Here is a 27,079-nt window from a genome sequence, read left to right on the forward strand (position 1 = left end):
AAATAAACTTGTGCAACCTGTTCTAGAATATTGCTCAAATGGGTGTAACGCATACCAGATAGAACTAACAGGGGATATTTAACATTTACAGAAAAGCGCAAAAGGTCACAGGCTTACTTAATCTGTGGAGAGTGTCACAGAGATACTGAAGGAACTGAACTGGAAGATTTTTGTAGGTAGACATAAACTATCCTGAGAAGAACTGACTTTGAATGATTACTCTAGGAATATGTTAAATCCCCTATGTATCATTCTCAAAAGGTTTATAAGGATAAGATTAGAATAATTAGTGATGTGCAGAGGCATCCAAACAATCATTCTTCCCATGCTCCATATGTGAATGGAACAGGAAGAAACCCTAATAACTGGCACAACAGGATGTACCTTATGCCATGCATGTCATAGTGGTTTGTAAAGTGTAGAGGTAAATGTAGAAGTAGAACGTATTGTAACTCAGTGATAAACCTCACTGCAGTGGGCAGCTTTAGGTCACTTCTCTGATGTTTTCAATCAGTCATGAGGATGCAAATGCATGCACAGCACAACACCAGTAGGGAGTGCCCATTGCAGTTGATTGTGTACATTCGTGGCCTCAGGATTGATTGAAAATGGCAAAGAAGTGACCGTTAACAGCTGTCCACTGTAGTAGCCACAATGTGCTACAGAGTTAATCGTGCCAATGTTTGTGCAAATTGTAACATCCTGAAGTAATGTCCAAAATGACTTTAAATTCAGAGAACGCACAGAACAGGGTGCACAGGAATGATTAAGATTGCTCAGAGACAGTACATGAGTGTGCAGCAGTGCCCTCTTTAGTATACCTAGAAAGATCAATGCTATAGTGTTCTCAGGCACTAAACAGTGATCAAATTAATTGTACATTTGAAATTGAGTGCTAATCAGCCGATGCCTTCTTAAAATCAAAGGACATAACATAAACGTATGATGAGAGTGAGGCGTAAAGGTGTTGACATACCAGCACACCTCAGAATGTGAGAACAACATGAGACAACTGAAATACCGTGCCATAACCATAATGGACCATACTATGTTGTCCAGAGTCTTGGTTCAATACAGGAGTATTGGAATAGGCATGGATCTGTCTGCATTGGCTGTTTTACACCATTTGCAGTGGGCTGAACTATAAATGCACATGTCATTGAGACAGCTTTCATTTTTTATAACCTGCTTCAGGCAACTCCAAACATCATATTTCAGCAAGACAGTGCCCATTCACAAGTAACAGTGAATACGACATCTTCCTCAAAGAATTACAAATATTACTGTTACCTTGGTCCAGATGTTTGCTTTGCATGTTGCTCATCAAATATGTTTGGTACGTGATTCGTTACCAACTTGTTGTCATCGTTCTTCAGAAATTATTGTGGATGACTTGTGGGTACACATACAAGTCACATTACTGGAGATTCTTGGGGAACATATCCAAGACCTCTTTTCTCATGCCACGATGTTTAAAGACTCTGATTACAGCATGTAGGAGTATTATAACATACTAGATTCTCAGAATCAGAAATTAAGAACATTTTTGTAATCTTAGTCATTTTTATTTTGTAATGTTTCTGATATATATTGAAAATTTAATTTCAGTCACATTTATCATGCTTGGTGATGCAATTTTGAAACATCTTATTGTAATGCTCTTTACAGAAACTTTTATAATTGTTTCTCTTTGTTTCAGCAAATTGCAATGCATATATAAAGATGCAACTCCTTCCCACAGAAAAATATAAGTCTGTTGGGAAGATGAAGACTAAGGTGCAGAGAAATACATTATATCCCATATTTGATGAAACATTCAATGTGTAAGTTTTAATTGGGAGAATGATATAACTCATAATCAAAAAATTTTTACTATGTTTTTTAGCCTCAGTATATGTAAGTGGTACAAGAACTGATTTAACTTCTTTGCAATTGATCATCAGATGGCATCTTAAAAAAGAAAGAAAGGGGGATAGTAAAATATTTGGGACTTAAATTATAAAATCAGAGTAATTTCCATACTCAGCTACACATGCAAAATACACTCCTGGAAATGGAAAAAAGGACACATTGACACCGGTGTGTCAGACCCACCGTACTTGCTCCGGACACTGCGAGAGGGCTGTACAAGCAATGATCACACGCACGGCACAGCGGACACACCAGGAACCGCGGTGTTGGCCGTCGAATGGCGCTAGCTGCGCAGCATTTGTGCACCGCCGCCGTCAGTGTCAGCCAGTTTGCCGTGGCATACGGAGCTCCATCGCAGTCTTTAACACTGGTAGCATGCCGCGACAGCGTGGACGTGAACCGTATGTGCAGTTGACGGACTTTGAGCGAGGGCGTATAGTGGGCATGCGGGAGGCCGGGTGGACGTACCGCCGAATTGCTCAACACGTGGGGCGTGAGGTCTCCACAGTATATCGATGTTGTTGCCAGTGGTCGGCGGAAGGTGCACATGCCCGTCGACCTGGGACCGGACCGCAGCGATACACGGATGCACGCCAAGACCGTAGGATCCTACGCAGTGCCATAGGGGACCGCACCGCCACTTCCCAGCAAATTAGGGACACTGTTGCTCCTGGGGTATCGGCGAGGACCATTCGCAACCGTCTCCATGAAGCTGGGCTACGGTCCCGCACACCGTTAGGCCGTCTTCCGCTCACGCCCCAACATCGTGCAGCCCGCCTCCAGTGGTGTCGCGACAGGCGTGAATGGAGGGACGAATGGAGACGTGTCGTCTTCAGCGATGAGAGTCCCTTCTGCCTTGGTGCCAATGATGGTCGTATGCGTGTTTGGCGCCGTGCAGGTGAGCGCCACAATCAGGACTGCATACGACCGAGGCACACAGGGCCAACACCCGGCATCATGGTGTGGGGAGCGATCTCCTACACTGGCCGTACACCACTGGTGATCGTCGAGGGGACACTGAATAGTGCACGGTACATCCAAACCGTCATCGAACCCGTCGTTCTACCATTCCTAGACCGGCAAGGGAACTTGCTGTTACAACAGGACAATGCACGTCCGCATGTATCCCGTGCCACCAAACGTGCTCTAGAAGGTGTAAGTCAACTACCCTGGCCAGCAAGATCTCCGGATCTGTCCCCCATTGAGCATGTTTGGGACTGGGTGAAGCGTCGTCTCACGCGGTCTGCACGTCCAGCACGAACGCTGGTCCAACTGAGGCGCCAGGTGGAAATGGCATGGCAAGCCGTTCCACAGGACTACATCCAGCATCTCTACGATCGTCTCCATGGGAGAATAGCAGCCTGCATTGCTGCGAAAGGTGGATATACACTGTACTAGTGCCGACATTGTGCATGCTCTGTTGCCTGTGTCTATGTGCCTGTGGTTCTGTCAGTGTGATCATGTGATGTATCTGACCCCAGGAATGTGTCAATAAAGTTTCCCCTTCCTGGGACAATGAATTCACGGTGTTCTTATTTCAATTTCCAGGAGTGTATGTTACATAGTAGCTCTCCAAAGCCATCTCAAACTGGTCAGCAAAAGCACTCACAAAGAGAATGTATCTCATTGTGATTGTTGGTACTGAAGGCTATAGTTATCTACATAATAGTATGTAGGAAGTAATTTTTAAATAACAAGTACTGCATCAGAATATCTACAGTATAAAATTGATTAATAGAGATATCCTTCTTCAAAAAATTATGAAGTAATTCAGAAGTATGCATATTGGAAAGAGAATGTAAGAGTTCCAAGATTCTGAAAGAGATCATTGTAAGATGTGCATGAAATATGGACCATGGACCTTGCCTTTGTGGGGTGGCATATGTGTCTCAATGATACAGACAGCCATAGGTGCAGCCACATTGAAGGAATGTCTTTGGAAAGAATGGTTGATATATGCTTTCTGACAAGGATTGGCAGCCTATTTAGCAGTTAACAGCACATCTTGGATGATCTACTGAACTGGCCTTGTAACACTAGCTAAATGACCTTGCTATGCTGGTACTCCGATAGGGCTGAAAGCAAGGGGAAATTACAATCATCATTTTCCTCAGAACACACAATTTTATTGTGTGGGTTAATAATGATGACATTCTCTGATGTAGAACATTCCAGGGATAAAATAGTCCCTCATTTGTATCTCCAAGCAGAGACTACTCAGGAGAATGCTGTCATCAGAAAACTGTGGGATCAGAATGTGGAATTTTAGATACCTTAAACATGCAAGAAGGTTAGAGAACCTGAAAAGAGAAAGAGATAGGTTGGAGTTAGATAGTGATAATTAGTAAAGTGCAATGGGAGGAGGAACAGGAATTTCTGGTCAAGTCAGTCCATTACCACAAAATCAAATAGTAGGAGTAGGTAATAATGAACAACAAAATGGAATGCAGGTGAACTAGAACAAGCAGTATGAATAACAGATTATCATAGCCAAGGTAGATACAAAACCATGACCCACCACAGCAGTACAATTGTATATACCTACTTACTCCACAGATGGTGAAGATACTGGAAAAATATCTGAGGAGATAAAAGAAATTTGGAGTATTTTGAAGGAAATGAAAATTTAAGTTTTAAGTAACTCAGAATTGATAAATAACAGAAAGAAAAATAGTAGAAAAAAGGAATGAATGGGAAGCAACTTGATAAAATTTTCCACAATTCACACTTTAATCATTGCTTATTGTCAGTTTAAGAGTTGTGAGGAAAGTTTTTATATGAGGGAGAGATCTGGAAACATTGGACAGTTTCAGATGGATAATATTAGTTATGAAATGCAGAGTAAAGTCAGTGAATCTGGAGACGTATAAAATCAAAAAGCTGAAAAATCAGATAGTACTGAGAATTTCAAAGAAAGCATTAAGCAATGACTAATTGAAACATGGGAAAGGAATGCAATGCAATAGGAATGGGTATTTTTTATATGAGCAAGAGATCTCTGGACAGTTTCAGATGGATAATATTAGTTATGAAATGCGGAGTAAAGTCAGTGAATCTGAAGATGTATGAAATTAAAAAGTTGAAAAATCAGATAGTCTTGAGAATTTCAAAGAAAGCATTAAGCAATGACTAATTGAAACCTGGGAAAGGAATGCAATGCAATAGGAATCGGTATCTTTGAGAGGTTAAATAGTAAAGTTAGTGCAGTAACAACTGGTCAACAAGACAACACCTAGTGGAAATCATACGATAATACACAAGATGTTAAATTTAGTTGATAAGGGAGAAAATATAAAAATATGGCAAATGAAGCAAGCAAAAAGGTATCTAACATTGACCCAAAATTCCATAGGAATCAAAGAAGACAGGCACCCTTCTCCATATGTGGAACAATGTGGTCTCCTTCATAGCAACTGATTTCCAGGAAGTACTTTCAGATATCCTTTTGGGGCCATAATGATAATGACTGCTTTTGTTGTGAATAAAGATGAAAGTGAGACAGGTCTGACCATGCTTTGCTGCAAGCCATGAACTCTTTCATTTGAAACTATTCTGTTTGCTTGTTAGCATGGACAGATTTCTCTCACGTGCAAGTGATTACACAAAATGACAAATATATTAGAATATTTTCCATTCATTTTACTGTCTTGGTCCTTACCAGGAATAGCCATTATCGCCACCATGAAAATGTATTATGGTGGGAAATGTCAATATATATTTACATCATATCCAGTATTATTTCATAATCTTACCTACCAGTGGTCACCATATTGATTAATCCCTAATAAGTAAACTTGGCAAATATAAAATTTCACAATAACCTCTCTCTACTGCACTTTCCGTAGCAAATTTTATTCATGAGCATATACCTTGAAGCACAGCTTGGTCTTCAGGGTTTCAATTAGCTACCATTTCTTTCTTCTTTTTTCCAAACTGTGTGTATGTATACAGGTGGGCTGAGAATGGTCAAGGACTTAGATGTAACAAAAACTATGGGTTTTCCCCAAAAATAATAACAAAAGGAAATAAAAGTAAATGTTAACCATATTTGCTTTCAGTTACAGTAACCATGATTTTGTGTAATTGACTTTTAATATCTGGTTACTAAAATGTTTGGTTACTTCTGATGCCCCATGTTTTGAAAAATATGTTATATCCTTTTCATTGTCAGTGTTAAACAACACAGAGGCATCATCGGTGTAAGTAATTAAATGGGAATTAGAAGGTTGTACAATATTATTTACATACTCAAGAAAAATAAATGATCCCAGTCTTGACCCCTGTGGCATGTCATTCATTACTGATTCAGTCATAGACTGACTGTTGATTTTTCTCTCCCCATTTTGATAATTTATTTGTTTATGGCTTTTTAGGTATGCAGACAGGAGTTCAAAAAATGTGAACATGATACTGCATGTCCTCAGTTTCTGCTAGAGAAGTGCATGGTTGACCAGCTCAAAAACCTTTGCAAGATCTAAAAATATACCCAAGTATATGTTCATCTAGCTTAAAAACTGAATTATTATAAAAACTAATCATAGGAAAGATAGATGTTAGAGTCTGTCTCACTGAAATAATCCTTAGGAAGTGCAGTCCACCCTCCTGCTGGGACCCTTAGAAGGAGGGGTGATATAGGAAACAGAGACTATTCAAAGAAGAGCAGTATGTTTTTTTATGAGTTTGTAATAGAATGTGTGCAACACAGTGTGCTTTATAGTGTTAAGGTTTTGAGAATGTGAGAATGTAATTTCCTTGAAGAGTCTGTCGACATATCATTTTCTCCTCCATGTATCTCACAAAAAGGCCACAAAGGTAAAATTAGAGAGACTTTACTCAATAAAGAGGCTTACTATCAGTCATTCTTCCAGTTTACTATTAATGATTAGAACAACAAAAGGGGAAGTGACCATAGCAACATGAAGACACTCTGCCACGCATTGTAAGATAGCTTGTCCAGAGAATAGATACAGGTGTTACCTATTATTTTGTACCAGTTTTTCATGCTCATGCTTCAGTAGGATATCCCAGTTGGTTTGAGAGCTACAGTAAAACGTACACATTTTTCGAATGTGAAAATATAAGCATGTTGGAAGTCAGTAACAAAAGTGATATAGAAAAGCCTAGTGTCTTCATAATGGTGAAAGAATATTCCTAAAAGTTGGAATTAAACATTCCCATCTACATTTTGCTTTTATGTAATTTTTCAGTAGCTTCTTCTTTTTCAAAACTGTAGAAGTAGGTTAATGTTTACATATACATCTACATACACTGTTCCAAATACAAATAGAGTGGGTGAAAAATGCTTCTATATGAGCCCTGATTTCTCTTATCTTCATGGTCCTTATGTGAGATGTGTATTGCTGGCAGTGGAATTGTTCTTCAGTCGGTTGCAAATGCCAGCTCTCTAAACTTTCTCAAGAGTGTTTTGCAAAAAGTATGTCTTCTTCCTTTCAGGGATTCCCATTTGAGTCCACAGAATATTTCTGTAATACTTAGGTGTTGATCAAAACTATTGGTAACAAATCCCTTCAATGTCTTCCTTTTATCCAGATAGGTGGGGCCTCAAATACTCAAGCAGTATTGAAGAATGGATAATGTAAGTGTTCTGTATGTGGTCGCCTTTATAGATGAACCAACCATTTGCCTTATCTATAACAAGCCTTACATGCTCCTTCCATGTCATATTGTTTTGCAACTTCAAACCTAGATATTTAATTAAAGTCAGTGTTTAGGCAGCACACTATTGATACTGTATTTGAACATTACAGGAGTAATTGACTGTTCATCTGCATTAGCTTACATTGTTCCCTGTTCTGTACAAGCTGCAATTCATCACACCAAGTACAAATTCTGTCTGAATCATTATGTATCCTCCTACAACATAACAGGACAGAAAATTGAATAAAAATGATAAAAAATTACAGAAACAACATCTGAAAATACTTATACAATATTTGTTCATGGTTTTTATTTTGCAAACTTGTTAATTATCTCATTACATTCAATAATCTGATCAAGGTTACTCAAAAAACGTTTTGTGAGTTTTGAGTTTCTGGGAGCCCCTAAGAGGTAAGGCCCTGCACTTGTGCCCTGTTCATTTTCCATTAAATTCACCATAGAATATGGAAGATGCTTCAGTGTAATTTCATGTGTAACATAAATCAGCAAAAATCACAGATAAATGCAACAGAAGTCAGTAAAATTCACAGACATATATTTCTGTCACATTGATAGTGAAGGTCCTTCAAGATTCACTTGAAGCTCTGAAGATGAAACTATGCTTTGAAATGTACAAAGTCTGTGAAAGTATTCTGGCATAGTAGCTCAGCATAGCTTCTGCCAAGAATACTGAAGTTCTGTGGCAATCAACTGAGATAGTTGTAAATGCTTTTGACAGCATCATGACATCATACAACGTCTTAATAATCAATGATGGCAGACAATAAGCAACAAATTGGAAACCTCTCTGCTGAAGAAAATTGGATAAGCAGGTAAATTATTGTGAAGACTCTTTTAGAGTGTGACAGAGATTTTTATGTTGTTAATGGCAAATCAATGAAAGCAGAAGGAAATGTGCAGGATGAAGGCTAATTGCATGGCTAAGAAACATCTTATTTTGTCTCTTGAGACAAAGCTGTTGCTTCGTGTCAATAAATATTAAATCTATTAATTGTTTTGTGATAGCCCATGATGATTGTGGGCATAATGTTCATTTTCCAGAATATCTTTGTGTCATTATAGCAGAGATATAAAATCTGACTCCATACAATTACAGAATCTACTGAAGTATGCTACAAAAAAAGGACTGTTGAAACCTCAGATATGGAAGAAAAAGGTGGGATTGCAGAAACTGGATGTGAAGCTGTTGCTGAAACTGATGACATTGTATGGAGTTGACATTGTATGGAGATGACATGAAGAGATTGTTTATGATTGATTCTCCAGATAGATGTGCATGAATTAAGAGAGACAATTGGGGCATTGTGGACCATCATAACGTGCTAGGCAAGGAGGATTTAGGAATCTACTGAGAAGTAGGAGAGGAGAGAGGTTTTTGTATCAGCAGTAATGGCAAATGCGGAGTCATACTACTATCTGTCACAAAACTGGGATGGCACAGTGTGAATGAGAGATGAAATGAAAAGAAAAATCCAGCGTTGGAACATGTAAGGATTAAGATGAAAATGACTGGAGGGAAGAGTACAGCCAAGGGTCATAGGAACAATTTAAGAGGGTTTTAAGGTAATCCACATTTTAAATTGTCATTAACTGTTGCTCTCTTCGATACATATTCATATGGCGGATACATTTCTTTTTAGTAGGTATTATACTTTGTCTATTTCATACAGACATGTGGCATATGTCGGTAAGCATTGCCCAGTTGAAAAATGGCAAAACGATTGTGTTGCATGAGAATTAATGCATGATGACACAGGATACCTGAGCTGTACCATTGTGTCATCACTAACAGCCATGACCTGAAGTCCTACCTGAGGTTCTCCTGGAGTAAGATCATTGTGCCTCTCAAAAACATTGGAAGAATGGGACCTCTTCAGGAAGGCACCACACTCAACAATAATGGCTATCTAGGGTCATGCAGAACTATGATTCATCACTGAAGCCAATGCAGGACATTCATCAGCAGTACATGCTGCCTGTTCATGGTGCCACTCCAAACTCAACCATTTGTTTTGTGGTGTCAACGGCAGCCTAACAATGACACGATAATTCCCTAGTCTGACTGTTGCTAGTCTCTGACCAATGACATAGGATAACACAGAAGGTTGCAAGGAGCCCGTTACTGGTTCCTGGATGGCAAGTGCAGCTGTGAAGGGGTTTTGATGTTCTTGGTGCAGAATATGGTGATCCTATGTTGTGGTGGTCAGATATGTTCAGCCAGAATCTTGACAAGCATGTCTGCCCTCATGTTCCATTGAAGTCAAACTTTTTGAGCCACTCTCACACTCCAGTGCCCCACAAATTTAGATATTGCACAATTTGACTACAATGAGGCCCTATAAAACTCCTATCAGATGCTGATAAAACACTCTCACACAATTACATGGTACCTTCATGTCCTTTACAATGATCCACCAACATCTGACATAGATTATGCCCCTTATATACCATATCAGTCCTAAATGCACTCTGTTGGCCATTCTGTCTGCCACAGAGAATTGCAATTCTAGTCAAAATACCCACCAATGGTGTGTATGTGTATGAAGTTGCACTGAAACCTGATCATATGTTCTGGGAACCTCGCTTTTTGATCAGGCAATATATTCAGTGACAAACTGTCTATTGGCTTCTATCTCAAGTTCTTTGGTGAAAATTTCTTTGATGATTTTTCTTAAGTTTCACAAGTACCACTGGGTGGTATTTTCAAAGCTTCACCCTCCATTGCTGCTAGCTGACTGAAATGGAACTTGCGGCTACAGATCTTATGTATCTGTTGTACCAATGTCTGAGGGCTTCTCCCCATCCTTGCTGCCTGCAACACTCATGCACTGCAGCACAGGAATCCAGGATCCATTCACCATATCAGTTTCTCTTACTGAAGCTGCTATCACATTTATGGATATTATGGCTTCTCTGAAGAAGTGGTTGTGGTAGTTCTCAACAGCAAGAAATTCTGTATTGGCAAATTTTATTATGTGATCAGCGCCACATGTGCATGCTCTGCCACGGGTGACTACTCCACCTGTCCCAACCTAAAATATGGTTTATATTCAGTGACCCTGGTGTTATGGATTTCCAATCAATCCAACATAGATTTTCCCACATGTACAGATATATGATACATTTCCAACACTGTAAGTTGGTCCCTTTTGCTCTTTGCAAATCTGCTACACCCTTTGATCTTCTTGGTTGTAATGAGTTTTTATGCCATGTTTGCACAATATACAGCCAGTTTTGTCTCTGACCATGAAATGTATGGCAGAGAAGCCATCCTGACTTTTCTTCTTCTGACATGGCACTTCCCTGAGTGATACATTTTGCGGCACTTCTTACGCAAATGGTTGAGTACCCATTACTCCTCAGAATGCTTTTCAGGTGTTGCATTGTCTGAGGCACTGTGGCTGACATAATACTTGTCTTTGAATCATTGAAAGTCATCCCCTTTCTTTCTGGCTTAGCTGATGGTTTGTCAGTTTGTGTCAGTTTTTGATACATGCTGTGTCCCATGTTTTCCCCTTTCCTCATAACCAGCACATCTAGTTGGTCATTTACTACCTCCATAGTAAATTGTATGTGGCATGGAGACTGTTCAGAAGTAAAGTAAGTCACTTAGCCATTCCTAACTACAACCCCATACAACAAAGTTGTCACTAATGTGCCTGTACCACACCTTATGTTTACAAGATTCGAAGTCCAGAACATGTCTTTCAAAACGTTACTTGAAGAAATTGGCCCACTGGACTGAGTGGATTACCCATGGTGACACCTTCCAACCGTTTATAGAAATCAACATTCCAAATGAAATAGCTTGTGGTAAGACGTTCATGAAAGACCTTGGTGATGTCATACAGGAAAAGGGAATTCATAGTCTCCATGGAATCACTGAATGCCACTTTTGTAAACAAAGAAACAATGTCAAAGCTGGCCAAACATTGCTTGGTCCAATTTGACTTTCTTCAGTTTCTGAGTGAAATGTCCCAAATTCTTTATGTATGTGTCAGTATTTCTTATGTGTAGTTGAAGTAGAGAGGCCTAGTGTTCCACCAATTTATACATCAGTGAGTCAGGAGTTTTTATCATCCATCTTAATGCAACATAATCCATACAGCCAAGATGATATGACTTCTGTGACATACAGCATTCTATATAGGTCTGCCAAGGGAGAAGCCACCTTGATTAATTGAGTCATATACCCTGTGATCTGCTGCATTGGATCTATGCCTTCAGTACATTGTCGAATCTAATAGGTCCCAAATCTTTTCCTCATAATCTTTGGTCTTCATTTTAAGTAACATTTTCTTGGCAGGCACTACTAATGTATCCTTGTAGCTGTTAAGGCTCATGATAGCTTGCAACACTTCTTTTTTAAGGTTTAAAGCTGGTAGTTTTGCTCAACACAATACCCTGACTGTTTCATATCACGTTTTCTCAGATTTTTCACAAGGAGTGACCTGGACGGCCACTTTGATATTAGCAATGATTTTCTCAATAGGTAAAGTTCTGGGGACAATACCAAAATTCCCTCCATTTTGAGGGACAGACAGCCCCTCTGATGTCAGTGGTCATTCACTGAGGTTGACCACTGTATGTGATATGATTGGAATCAACTTGCGAATCTTGCAAATTTTTTCTTCTGTTGCTTGATGCTACAGTCAAGTTTGTTCTGCATGCTCCTGTGAGTGAAGCTGTCAACCATATCCTAGTTGTCTCAGTTCATGCTGCCACTTATTTGATATAAACTGTCCAAAAGTAGCTCATCTGTTCTTGCCAAATCTCTCCGTGTTGTATGAATTCACTCACTAAGGAAAGCTCATACATATGATGTGTCTGTGTGGTGTAACAAATCTGTCCATATCTCTTGAGATTTTTAATGAATTTTCTTATGGCTATCAGACTCAAGTTAGACAGCTTTACTGAGAGAACATGCTTAATTACAAAATAAACCTGACACGTGACTAATACGAAGGTGTGTCTTTTATATTTTTCAAATATTAAAGTTATTCAGTTGAAAAAGTCACTTTTAAATAATAACAGTGCATGTGAAATTACTTTTTTATTGTCCCTTTAGCATGTAATACACTTCCCAAGCAATGCATAAACTCATCCAATTGTGTGGCAGTAGTGAAGCTTGTTTCACGTTCATAATGAATAGTTATATTCCATTTCCATATTAAATAAACATGTTACAATGGGCCACAAAAGACTTTTCATTTGTGTTCTACCATCAATATGTTTCTCCATGAAAGTTGCATATTCATGAACATGGTACTGTTTCAACCATAAATCTCAAATTTAGTCCTGTACGCTTTCCTGCAAAATAACTGAATTACTCACTATTCTCATACAAACCGATATAACACATTTAACTCTTAATTATGCTTTCTAGAAAATCCTTCATACTACTTATCTGAGACAAAGCTGTGCATAACTGTTCCATACTGAAGCCCAACAATGACTCACTGCACATTAACTTGGCCCATGGCCAGTACTACTGCGGCATTCTTGATGTTGTATTGCAAGACAATGCTTCCTACAGCGAAAAGGCTTGATCAGCTTCAAAAATTCCAGAAGCCAACAATAAGTAAGGAGTACAATATTGCTGCATCAAAGACTGGGTGTTATGGGCACAGGATGCATGAAAAACAGTGGTATTACAATATTATCAGTTCTCATACAATTCAAAAATTGTGTACCTCTTTTTTTCTACTTCTTGACTGTACTAGTACATGAACTTTATCTCTTTCAGGCATACTTTCATAACCTCAGCCTTTATGATACTTCAGTTGTCTTTTGTGTACACAAATTGATCTGTCTATGCAAAAGGAATATTATTATACAAATTATACATAACTAAAGTTCAGCAATGTAGGAAAGGACAGATTGGAACTTCCTGTAAAGAAGACATGTCATGTTTTAGACAGGCACAAAGTTCCATTTTCAAAATGCTTTAGAAAGAGAATGACTGCTCAGAATGATGTCAAATTTGAACAGTGTGTTATTATTCAGGGCGCAACATCATGGAAAAAGATATGAAAATTTTACCAGTAGATTGCACTATGTCTTAATGTAAATGAATTGCAATATGAGGGCTATGGCTTGACTTTCTCATCACACCACTCATACTGTTCAATATTGAATATACATGACTGCACAAGTTCAGCAGTCAACATTTGTGGTACTGTGGTACTGTTAGTTAGGAAAGCCCATCCACCATGGTAAAGTTGTATCACATCAGATGGAAAAATAGGTTTTTGGTTGTCATGAGGCCAAACACTGCATAAAAAGCAAAATGACATTGGTTTTTAATTGTCCTGGGGCCAAAAACTGCATAAAAAGCAAAATGGTAACAGTTTCTAATTGTTGTGAGACTGGTGCAAGACTTCTTCAATATGCTGTCCACCATTTTCTGTCACAAGCTGAAACTGAGAAACAGCATGTTCCACAGCAGATGGGAATATCTCGAGGGCATGTTCAGAATGTGCTACACAATGCATGCCTTTAGTTCAGCTACTTTTATTGTTGTAGTACTGAACACAACATCTTTCAGATAACCCCACTGTCAGAAGTCACACAGATTAAGATCAGGTGATGTGGATGGCCAGGATGCAGAGAAATGATGGCTGATAATTCTAGCACTTTTGAAATGCCTCTGTAGCAGCTGCTTTACTGGCTGTGGAACATGCAGACATATGTCATCTTGCATAAAAATGATCCTATGCACACATTCATGCTTTTGAGCAGTTGGAATGACATTGCTGCATGAAAGATTCATAACACTTACCGGTGATGACACAGGTAACAGGACCTGCAGGACTCATCTCCTGAAAGAAATACTGCCCTATGATTAATGGTGTCCTCAACTTGCACCACACAGCTGCATAAAAAGCAAAATGACATTGGTTTTTAATTGTCCTGGGGCCAAAAACTGCATAAAAAGCAAAATGTTAACAGTTTCTAATTGTTGTGAGACTGGTGCAAGACTTCTTCAATATGCTGTCCACCATTTTCTGCCACAAGCAGAGTGGTATCAGTTGATGTGTGTGTGTATGTGTGTGTGTGGATTTTCTGTTGCCCATATTCCACAATTCTAGACATTAACATGCCCTTGGATGTGGAAATGGGCTTCATCTGTCCACAGAACATTCCACCACCATTGATTGTACATTTCCATATAGGCAAGAAATTCCTGAGTGAACATTTGTCCAACAAGCAGGTCAGTGGAAAACAACTCCTAAACATGGGTAACTTTGTATGGAAAGTGATGCAGGATGTTTCATAGGATGTTATGCACCTTGACTGCAGGCACATCCAACATTTGGGCAGTTCCCTGTGCACTGCATTTTTGCACACCATTGCTTGACACCTCCTACAGTGTTGTGGCCAAATCTTCGACAGATGTCATATCAACTGCTTTCCTCTCTCTGCCACATTACACTTCACAAAAATTGTCTTTCTTAACTTTGTAATCTTTTCTCCAGATGCTTAGCAGGTACTGAACATTTTGTAACCTCTTCTCAAACCTTTGAGCATCCAGAAATTCTGCAGGGCTACTGGTGCACAGCCACCATTCTCATAAAAGAGCTTTACAAGCAGTGCATGATCCTTCATGGAGACAGTCATGTTACTGCCTCAGACAGAAACTGAGGAACAGCCATATGCTGCATTTTGTTGGTTGCATATTCTGACACATAATGCACCCTCTATTGGTCAAATTTTCATTAATTTTTCCCATGATGTTTCCCTCTGTATCAATAATATGCTATTCATATTTGACATCATTCTAAGCAGTGGTTCTCTTTCTACAGCATTTTGAAACTGGAACTGTAATTATGGACACCCTGTATCTATAACTACTGCTCAGTACGTAAAAGAAATTAAAAGAATGTAAACTTCCATTAAACTAGAACCCAGTTAGTTACAAACTCTTTCCCTAACATGGTACAGCATCTTAAAAATTTATACATGTACAGCAAACAACATGTCCTCAAGTTCAAGTACATTAACTACCATGACATTAAAAAAATTGATAACAATTTATTTATGTTGGGGTAATGTAAGACAGCCAGAAAAATTTGTATTAAAAATTTGAAAAAATAAGTTTCTAATATAAGAAAATACAAGATTTTGATTAGTTACCTGCAACAAAACCCTTTTACTTTTACTTTTCTGTGCAACAGTTTGAACAGTGTCCACACTCGCTGATAGGTGGCTGTAGCAGCTGATTTTAACACTTCATATCTGCTGATAATGCAAATTGAGCGTGACAGGCATTAATAGATGCTTCATGGCAGGAGGCAATAGCTGTTGTTTTTGGTTGCTGGCAGCTGGTCAGCAACCAGCAGCTGCAAGAGCAGGCAGCGAAAAGTGGATAGCATGAATGCAAGCCCTGCTGCACTGTTCATGCTCTGTAGAGGCAGTAGAGGCTGGGGTGCCACTGGACTCTGATGCCAGAAAAACGCAAGCACGCTAACAAATAGTATGATTCAGCATTCATACACTGACAAAATGGTTCAAATGGCTCTGAGCACTATGGGACTTAACATCTGTGGTCATCAGTCCCCTAGAACTTGGAACTATTTAAACCTAACTAACCTAAGGACATCACACACATCCATGCCCGAGGCAGGATTCGAACCTGCGACCATAGCAGTCGCGCGGTTCCGGACTGCGCGCCTAGAACCGCTAGACCACCGCGGCCGGCATACACTGACAAAAATTGATTATGCATAGGGCATAACATTCCTACTTTGTAAGTGCCACAATTGTAAAATGCCATAAGAAGAAAAATTCTGCAGACAGCCTACACTGCTGCTAGCATTAATAAAAATTATCCAAAATACTAAATAACTCACTTTTCGTAAACATCTGACACTCCTGGAATTTGTGAGTACAATTCAGTCTTCTTGCAGGCCTACAACATGCGCAGTGCATCATTGCAAACCTCTTCTCCCTCTTTTTGCATCTTCTCTTCCATGTTTACATCCTTGTAAACAAACAAAGAAGAATACACTACTTCAGCTCTGCCTATTTGACTTCACAACATGTATGCATGCATGCTTGACCTTGGCCATTCTCTCCTCTCTTTCCATTCCTTTCTATGTTTCTGTCCATAAACTGGCAAGCCATAGTTTTCTCACATATATTTGCAGTGGTAATTGTCTCTTCTCTTGTTCCCTTCAGTTGCATTTCCTCTTGACATATTCTCTGTCCTGTCTTCTTCACACCTGGTCTACAGTTTCAGTTGGTGGAAGATCATGAATTTCAAGCTGTAGCCATAGGGTTGCCCTGCATACAATATTATTTTCCTTAAAACTTACTTCAAAATACAGAGGCCTTCCTAATTCCTTTTGCCAAAATACTGAATACAATTGCTTCTTGCATCCCAAACAACATACTTTCAAAGTTTCTTCTGACGATCTAATGAAATCTGACATTTCTCTCAAAATCTTGTTTTTGTTTTGTAACAGTCTGCTTCAGCTCTTCTGCAATAATATTCTTCATGTCCTCTGTATGAGTATCCCTTTTTAAAGTACATTCCTTATCCACTGAAGTCATTTGAATTCATACCAAAGATTTTAGCATTCAGTTAAGTATTATCACTGTCTGTGCATGTACTAGTTGTTTTGTCATTTGAGATTGCAGTATCAGTCATTCTGTATGACAAACTGAGGTCAAAACCAGATATCTCAATTATAAAACCCTTGTCTGATGTTACTTCCACCTGCAACTCTATTGTTAATGAACATTTCATAAGAATAATAGGTGCTTTTTGCATTTCATTTCATACGTCTGCATTTTTCTCTTCTTGTCTCTCCTCACATATCTTTTCCATTTCCTCTCAACCCTCCTTCAATGCAGATTTCATTTCATTCACAATTTTCTCTTGGTTTTCCTGAAACTCTGATTTAAGTTCCTCCTTTTATTCCTTCATTAATTCCTTTGCAATTTCTTTTTGACTTTCTTTTAATTCTTTTGCAAATTTCCCTTGACTTTCCATAAATGAATTGGCATCCTCTCTAGATTTCTTTCTGGGTTCTTGAGTTTTCTTTTGTGTTTTCTTCTATCGTGTTTAACAGTGCTGCTGTATCTAACTGACTGATAACTGGGAGCAACTGATGCTCAGTTTTACTACTAGTCAGGATTCACTTTCTCTCTTCCTCTTTTTGTATCTGAGGAACTGATATTTTGCTCTTGCTTAATTCCACCACTAGCTCCATGTCTCCTTTACTCACATCTTCAAAATAAGAATCTTTGAACCCTGTATTATCACACTCAATCTCCCTCTTTATCAAGCTGATTTTCCACAATCTTATCTGCTGGTTTGCTCCTTTTCTAATGACATTTTTACACTTAAGAGTCAAAAGCACAAAACACAAGCCTAACTAACTTTCTGCAAACAAGATTCATCACACTGTAAATGATTCTAAATTTTTGCCTTGAGCTGTAATTTCAAACCATTCAGAATTGCCATTATTGCAGCACTTCCGATTTTTGCTGTGTCTGTTGGTTGTTGTGTTGTGGTTTGATGCTGAAAACTGCACAACTATCTTGTGGAGATGGTCATCTCAAACCACTTCAACTGAAGAAGCTGAATATTCTTCTCATCTCAAACCACTGCAATCTGAGATAGTACAGATTCTGTTTTACCTGCAATTCTATTGGTGATGAACCACTCTTGTCACCCTTCCTTGTGAAAAAGTGAGGAAATATCCCCTGTAACTGCCAGGGTATTGTGCCAAGCAAACCATCAGACTACAACTTGCAAAAACAAGAGTTCAAGCTATCAAGAACTTTAACACTGCAAGAATATTTTAGTACTGTCTGCTGACAAGGTAAATGTGACCATTTTAATGGAGACTGAAGATTATGATCAGAAGGATTGGGACCTATTTGACCCAATGACCTGGTGAAAGCTATGCAAAGATATGAGCAATGGATTACATGGAAATAAAACAGTTAATCAAGGAATATTCTCTCTCAGCGGATCTACAGAAGTGTCTTCACGTCACAGAGGTTCTGCCTCCTTGGCTGTATGGATTACCAAAAATCCACAAAGATAATATTCCACTAAGACCAATCATAAGCACTCATGGCTCACTGACATGTTGTTGTTGTTGTTGTGGTCTTCAGTCCTGAGACTGGTTTGATGCAGCTCTCCATGCTACTCTATCCTGTGCAAGCTGCTTCATCTCCCAGTACCTACTGCAACCTACATCCTTCTGAATCTGCTTAGTGTATTCACCTCTTGGTCTCCCTCTACGATTTTTACCCTCCATGCTGCCCTCCAATACTAAATTTGTGATCCCTTGATGCCTCAGAACATGTCCTACCAACCGATCCCTTCTTCTGGTCAAGTTGTGCCACAAACTTCTCTTCTCCCCAATCCTATTCAATACTTCCTCATTAATTATGTGATCTACCCATCTAATCTTCAGCAATCTTCTGTAGCACCATATTTCAAAAGCTTCTATTCTCTTCTTGCCCAAACTATTTATCGTCCATGTTTCACTTCCATACATGGCTACACTCCATACAAATACTTTCAGAAACGACTTCCTGACACTTAAATCTATACTCGATGTTAACAAATTTCTCTTCTTCAGAAACGCTTTCCTTGCCATTGTCAGTCTACATTTTATATCCTCTCTACTTCGACCATCATCAGTTATTTTGCTCCCCAAATAGCAAAACTCCTTTACTACTTTAAGTGTCTCATTTCCTAATATAATTCCATCAGCATCACCCGACTTAATTCGATTACATTCCATTATCCTCGTTTTGCTTCTGTTGATGTTCATCTTATACCCTCCTTTCAAGACACTGTCCATTCCATTCAGCTGCTCCTCCAAGTCCTTTGCTGTCTCTGTCAGAATTACAATGTCGTCGGCAAACCTCAAAGTTTTTATTTCTTCTCCATGGATTTTAATACCTACTCCGAATTTTTCTTTTGTTTCCTTTAATGCTTGCTCAATATACAGACTGAATAACATCGGGGAGAGGCTACAACCCTGTCTTACTCCCTTCCCAACCACTGCTTCCCTTTCATGTCCCTCGACTCTTATAACTGCCATCTGGTTTCTGTACAAATTGTAAATAGCCTTTCGCTCCCAGTATTTTACCCCTGCCACCTTTAGAATTTGAAAGAGAGTATTCCAGTCAACATAGTCAAAAGGTTTCTCTAAGTCTACAAATGCTAGAAATGTATGTTTGCCTTTCCTTAATCTTTCTTCTAAGGTAAGTCGTTAAGGTCAGTATTGCCTCACGTGTTCCAGTATTTCTACAGAATCCAAACTGATCTTCCCCGAGGTCGGCTTCTCCTAGTTTTTCCATTCATCTGTAAAGAATTCGTGTTGGTATTTTGCAGCTGTGGCTTATTAAACTGATTGTTCGGTAATTTTCACATCTGTCAACACCTGTTTTCTTTGGGATTGGAATTATTACATTCTTCTTGAAGTCTGAGGGTATTTCGCCTGTTTCATACATCTTGCTCAGCAGATGGTAGAGTTTAGTCAGGACTGGCTCTCCCAAGGCCATCAGTAGTTCCAACGGAATGTTGTCTACTCCAGGGGCCTTGTTTCGATTCAGGTCTTTTAGTGCTCTGTCAAACTCTTCACGCAGTATCGTATCTCCCATTTCATCTTCATCTACATCCTCTTCCATTTCCATAATATTGTCCTCAAGTACATTGCCCTTGTACAGACCCTCTATATACTCCTTCCACCTTTCTGCTTTCCCTTCTTTGCTTAGAACTGGGTTTCCATCTGAGCTCTTGATGTTCATACAAGTGGTTCTCTTATCTCCAAAGGTCTCTTTAATTTTCCTGTAGGCTCAAAACAGTTCAAATGGCTCTGAGTACTATGGGACTTAACATCTGTGGTCATCAGTTCCCTAGAACTTAGAACTACTTAAACCTAACTAACCTAAGGACATCACACACATCCATGCCCGAGGCAGGATTCGAACCTGCGACCGTAGCAGTCGCGCGGTTCCGGACTGTGCGCCTAGTGTCCTGCAGGCAGTACCTATCTTAGCCCTAGTGAGATAAGCCTCTACATCCTTACATTTGTGCTCTAGCCATCCCTGCTTAGCCATTTTGCACTTCCTGTCGATCTCATTTTTGAGACGTTTGTACTCCTTTTTGCCTGCTTCATTTATTGCATTTTTATATTTTCTCCTTTCATCAATTAAATTCAATATTTATTCTGTTACCCAAGGATTTCTACTAGCCCTCATCTCACTGACATATAAACTAGAAAAACATTTGGCCTCTGCTTCAGCCACATGTGGGAAAGACTGACACATATGTAAAGGACACTCAACATTTCATTGAAGCTGATGAAACTGCAACTGGAGCAAACGACATCTTGGTTAAGTTTGATGCTGTTTCTGTGTGTACAAAAGTGCCACTCACTTATATTCCACAGAGTACTGCTTCCATTTTCTTGCATGACATCACCAAGTTCTTTCATGCATGTCTTACTGTGAGCTATTTCATGTGGAATGCCAATTTCTATGAACAGCCGGAAGGTGTCACCGTGGGCAATCCACTCAGACCAGTGGTGGACATGTTCTTCATGTACCATTTCAAAACACAGACACGGGCACTAGACTTAGAACATTGTAAACCTAAGGTGTAGCACAGATAGATTAATGACACCTTTGTTGTGTGGAGCCTTGGTAAGAAACAGCTCACTGAATTCCTTAGACATCTGATCTGCATCCAAGCCAACACAAAATTTACTATGGAGGTAGAAAAAGAGCGACAGCTACCCTTTTTAGATATTCTGGTTATGGGAAATGGGGAGAACCTGGGATACAGCATCTATTGAAAACTGACACACAGGGACCAATACCCACACAGATTGGCAAGCCATTGCCCAAGCCAGCAAAGAGAGATAATTAATAAGTTCATAATGCATGCAAGACAAATGTATGAGCCACAGTACCTCAGATGTGAGATGCAACACTTTGAAACTATTCTGAGGAGTAATAGGTACTCAACCAATTGCATAAAAAGCATCACAAAATCTGACACTCAGCAAAGTGATGCATTGGGAGAAGCAGTGTCGGGTGTGGCCTTTCTGCCACACATCCCTAGAATGATGGACAGATTCGGTCCTATATTGTTCAAATATGACATAAATACTATTTAAAAAGTGGTCAATAAGATGACAGATTGTCTCAGATCAGTAAAGCACAAAAGGAACTAACTTACAATGTTGGGAATATACTGTGTATCCTGTACACAAAGGAAAGTCTGTGTTAGAAGCAGCTGGACAATCCATAAACACTAGGATCACTGAATGTAAATGGTATTTGAGATTGGGGAATGTGGAGAAACCAACCTTGGTTGGGCACACACTGTGTGAGACCGACCACATAATAAAAGTTTCCAGAACAGGATTTGCCCTTGAATATTGGCATGACAGGTACAAGAATTCGAGAATCAAAGAATTTGAGAATTTTATTCACCATAGATCATTTTACAATGACATTGGCTTTGCCATACAGGATGTAGTAGTAGAAACATAATAATAAAATAAACTAACTTCATTACACTATAGTATATATTTAAAACATGGCAGTTTAACAGATTACAGCACAATAATTTCTAAAAGTTAATGCAATAAGCTATACTATAATATACTATAGTGTAGTAAAGTATACCTTGTACATAGTGTATTGTATACACAATGTAATTACACACAACTTAACCAAAGCATACAACAATATGTTTAACTACAAAAAACTTTGAAATGAGAATATGCTCCTCAGAAATCTCAAAGAAATCTTTAATGTCATAAAATCAATGATCTGACAGCCAGCAGTACCACCTAATTTTTAAAAAATTTATATCCATAGAATTGGCAGTTTATTAACCATTTTGAATGGATTTACTTTGTGGGAATTTCCTGTTCTTGCTAATATTTCAGAATTCATTGCCAGAGGGGAAATACATGAACATAACACCAGAGCTAAGGGTAATTTAGACGTACCATTATGTCTAAATTACCCTTAGCTCTGGTGTTATGTTCATGTATTTCCCCTCTGGCAATGAACTCTGAAATATTATTTTTAATGTAGAGTACAGACACATAAATGTATAAATTTATAATTGTAAGTATTCTGAGCCTGGAAAAAAAGAGGATGACAGTGCTCCCTATGACCTCTTTTGCATATTATGTGTAAGACTTTTTTTGTAATTTCAAAATGTTCTTGATGTGAGGGGAGTGCATCCATATAATCAGACCATACAAAATATGTGACTGTAATAGCCCAAAGTACGTCACTCTAAGGCACTCCAAGCTCACTACCTCCCTTAGTTTCAAGTAAGATATGTCACCTGAGATATTTTTTTCACATATGTGATTGGCATATTCTTCTCAATAGAGTTTTGAGTCTTTCTGTTCCTTATGCAGTAATAGTAATTTCCTGGGAATATTTTTTAAAAGTGGAATGTCTGTCACTAAACATATTGTGTGTATGAGAGCTCTCTATATTTTTCTTTTTTCTTTTTCCAGTGATCTCACAACAGAACAATGCAATTTCAATAATGCAGTCATTAGGTTCACTCTAAAAAGCAGTAGCATATTTACAATGGGTGGAACTTTCTTGGGTGAGACATTTGTCCTGCTCTCTCAAATACCATCTCTCAGTGAATACCCACAGATAACAGTGCAGCAGCAGCTTTTAAGATTAACGCGACCAATATCAACTGGTACAGTATTGTTTTACCATTGCTGTTTAAGAAAATTCTTCATATTCTTGGTATAAATGTGAGAAGTTAAACTCAGACATAAATCTAAAAAGCCTCAATTGCATAAGTAACAGAAAATCAAGTTTTTAAAATTTTTGAAATTTACATGTATAATTTTTAGTATCAGTTGTGCCATCAGTCAGCAGTTTAAATATATTAAGCACATGAACAAAAGACAACTTTATTCAAAAATTCTTCTCTTACTTATTTTAAGCAGGATTTGTAAACAAAATTATCTGTCAATTATATTTACTTGAGTCATAAAGTTCCTTCTCCATTTTTTCAGGGAGTTATTCATTTCAGGCTCTAAAAGGCTGTAAAAGTGAGAAGATAAAGAAATTTATGAAGAAGGAGAAGCTAAAACTCAAACAATGAAACCTCATTAAAAATGCTAACAGAGTTATAGTGTTGATACACTGGTAACTGACCTCAGTACATGAAATCTGTAGCTCAGAAATGAATAATATATGATGCTATGTGGTTCATTTTGTCTAGTATTTTATATTGCTGCAAGAGTGCGAGAAGTTACTATTGTTGTAAGCTTTGAAGAACAGTTGCTATCAACACCAAATTTTGTGAAGATTTTGTGTTCAGTGCACAGCACACTGATAAACTAGTGACTGACCTCAAGATATGAACATCTGTTGCTCCAGAAATGAAATACAAATGCCACAATGTGGTTCATTCAGTCAACTATTTCTTAGTGCTGCAAGAGTGCTGGAAGTTATTACTGTTGTAAGTTTTGAAGAACAATTGTTCCCAACACCAATTTGTGTGAATATGGTACTTTCAGTACAAGACATTTTTGTGGAACACAGTGTATGAGATGATACTCCAATTCAGTATTATTGTGCGATGAAAGCACAAAGGTGCTTCTTAATGTGATATTTATAATACATTTTGTATTTTTTACAAATTTTAACAATTCTTGTACATAAATAAAAAAAATTTCACCAGAAGTATACTTGTGGAACCAGATGCTTTCTATTATCTAGTACTGTAAAAATCTGAACTTGAAAGAAATATCACTTTCAGGCAAATATTAAATATCTCCTGAGATGAAAAATGCATCATTATTCAGCTTCCATGAACTTTAATGAAATACAAATTCTTAATGTTTGTATTTCTCTGTAGAACAACCATTTAGTTGAATATCTTATCAAGATCAGTCAGTTATACTTTTGAAAATACATTGCATAGCACTTGGCAGAAATTAGTATCTGTCTTAGATCAACTGAACACTTAATGGGCAGAGTGGAACTGAAACACAGGTACTGTAGTGTACTAAAACTGCAGCTAACTCAATGACAGAACTTGTGGAGTAATGCCACCCTACATTTTGTTGTACAGTTTTAAATTTAGATCCTGAATATATTTCATAAAAGTTGTCTGACTGTATAGGGAACTTAGTACAATAGGCAATTTCCACATAAACAGCTATTAGTTAATACTAGTAACATCTATTCAGTCTTGCATGAAACACAACTGTAAAGAGAATAAATCCCCAGGTCACCATGTCAATTCAAGCAGCGATTCCTTTTATAGTCAACAATAATTTCGCTCCCTTGCTGTTGTGAAGAAAATTTGTGATGTCATATCAGCCCCTCTCTAGACCTCTGGTATATGGGATAATTTGCAGTTGACTTGTCTGTTAGTTCTTGTGAAGATGGCTGGTGCAGCTATGGGCTTCTCCTGTTCTGTGAGTGCTGCTTCAGTGTACTCTACACTGGAGTGCAATGATGCAGGCTAAGTAAGTAGTACACCATCATAGGTGTATACAGGTTTGAGCTGTTCTATAGAAACCATCTCCTGCTTGCCACCCTTGCCAATTTCAAAACTGTGACTTCCTCCTGAGATTACCCTGCGGGGTCCTGATTATGGGGAAATGAGCAGTGGGCACACTGCATCATCCCTGATCCACATGTGGGTCATTTTCTGCAGGTGTTTGTGCAAAATTTCTGTCTGGTCTCCATGACCGACGCGGTTGGTAGACTGAATGTTTAATATTGTTGATATTAGATTTATGGCTAATTCCATGGCCTAATGCATAATTCATTACCTAACAATTCATCTTCTACTGCTGGAGACTTCATCAGAGGCTTTAACAACTCAGAAAGCTGATACAGACTCAAACAAACTTAGCAAGCTGAACTGGTTATGTGCATCCCAGCAATGTTCAGTTCATAACATCATCAGACCACTGCATAATACACAAAATGGTGCCAACTTATCCAATGGAGCTTGTAATGGGGAATAAGATTAGATTAGATTAGATTTACTTTCATTCCAATTGATCTGTAGTGAGGAGGTCCTCCAGGATGTAGAGCATGTCAGAAAAACAACAATGCATGGCAAATATTTACAACTCAACCAAATAAGCTAATGTACCATTCCACAGGTCCCAAGGGGCATTGTCTTCACTTTTTAATGAACACTATATGAAAGAATCATTTTACAAATAATAATGCACTGAATTTAAAATAAAAAAGTTTCTTATTTATTTATAAGGTAATAAATGTGTAATACAATTACTAAATATTTATTTACAATGAACACATTACTGCACTGAACTGGTGCAGAAGTTACATTGTACTTACACACACACACACACACACACACACACACACACACACACACACACACACACAAACAAACACTAATTTACAATGAACACATTACTGCACTGAAATTGTGCAGAAGTTTTATATATATATATATAGAGGGAAACATTCCACGTGGGAAAAATATATCTAAAAACAAAGATGATGTGACTTACCAAACGAAAGTGCTGGCAGGTCGATAGACACACAAACAAACATAAACATACACACAAAATTCGATGTTTGTGTTTGTTTGTGTGTCTATCGACCTGCCAGAACTTTCGTTTGGTAAGTCACATCACCTTTGTTTGTATATATAAACAAAGATGATGTGACTTACCAAACGAAAGTGCTGGCAGGTTGATAGACACACAAACAAAAACACAAACATACACACAAAATTCAAGCTTTCACAACCAGTGGTTGCTTCATCAGGAAAGAGGGATGGAGAGGGAAAGACGAAAGGATGTGGGTTTTAAGGGAGAGGGTAAGGAGTCTTCCAATCCCGGGGGCGGAAAGACTTACCTTAGGCGGAAAAAAGGACAGGTATACACTCGCACACACACACACACACACACACACACACACGCACACACATATCCATCCGCACATACACAGTCACAAGCAGACATTTGTAAAGGCAAGGAGTTTGGGCAGAGATGTCAGTCGAGGCGGAAGTACAGAGGCAAAGATGTTGTTGAAATACAGGTGAGGTATGAGCGGCAGCAACTTGAAATTAGCGGAGGTTGAGGCCTGGCGGATAACGAAAAGAGAGGATATACTGAAGGGCAAGTTCCAATCTCCGGAGTTCTGACAGGTTGGTGTTAGTGGGAAGTATCCAGATAACCCGGACGGTGTAACACGGTGCCAAGATGTGCTGGCCGTGCATCAAGGCATGTTTAGCCACAGGGTGATCCTCATTACCAACAAACACTGTCTGCCTGTGTCCATTCATGCGAATGGACAGTTTGTTGCTGGTCATTCCCACATAGAAAGCTTCACAGTGTAGGTAGGTCAGTTGGTAAATCACGTGGGTGCTTTCACACGTGGCTCTGCCTTTGATCGTGTACACCTTCCGGGTTACAGGACTGGAGTAGGTGGTGGTGGGAGGGTGCATGGGACTGGTTTTACA

At 38.7% G+C, this 27,079-nt stretch overlaps 1 protein-coding gene across 1 annotated transcript in view; it reads left to right on the top strand.

Moving 5' to 3' along the window:
• LOC124610492 (protein unc-13 homolog 4B-like) overlaps nucleotides 1-23,832 on the top strand; it is a 138,217-nt gene extending 114,385 nt beyond the window's left edge. The window contains exons 10-12 of the mRNA XM_047140163.1: nucleotides 1,700-1,823; nucleotides 23,112-23,308; nucleotides 23,634-23,832. Of these exons, the coding sequence (XP_046996119.1) occupies nucleotides 1,700-1,823; nucleotides 23,112-23,308; nucleotides 23,634-23,722 (410 nt within the window). The 3' untranslated portion in view covers nucleotides 23,723-23,832. The remainder of the gene's footprint in view (nucleotides 1-1,699; nucleotides 1,824-23,111; nucleotides 23,309-23,633) is intronic.
• Nucleotides 23,833-27,079: the final 3,247 nt, after the last annotated feature.

This window comes from Schistocerca americana, chromosome 1 (assembly GCF_021461395.2).
Source record: "Schistocerca americana isolate TAMUIC-IGC-003095 chromosome 1, iqSchAmer2.1, whole genome shotgun sequence".
In the NCBI taxonomy this organism is placed as follows: Eukaryota; Metazoa; Arthropoda; class Insecta; order Orthoptera; family Acrididae; genus Schistocerca; species Schistocerca americana.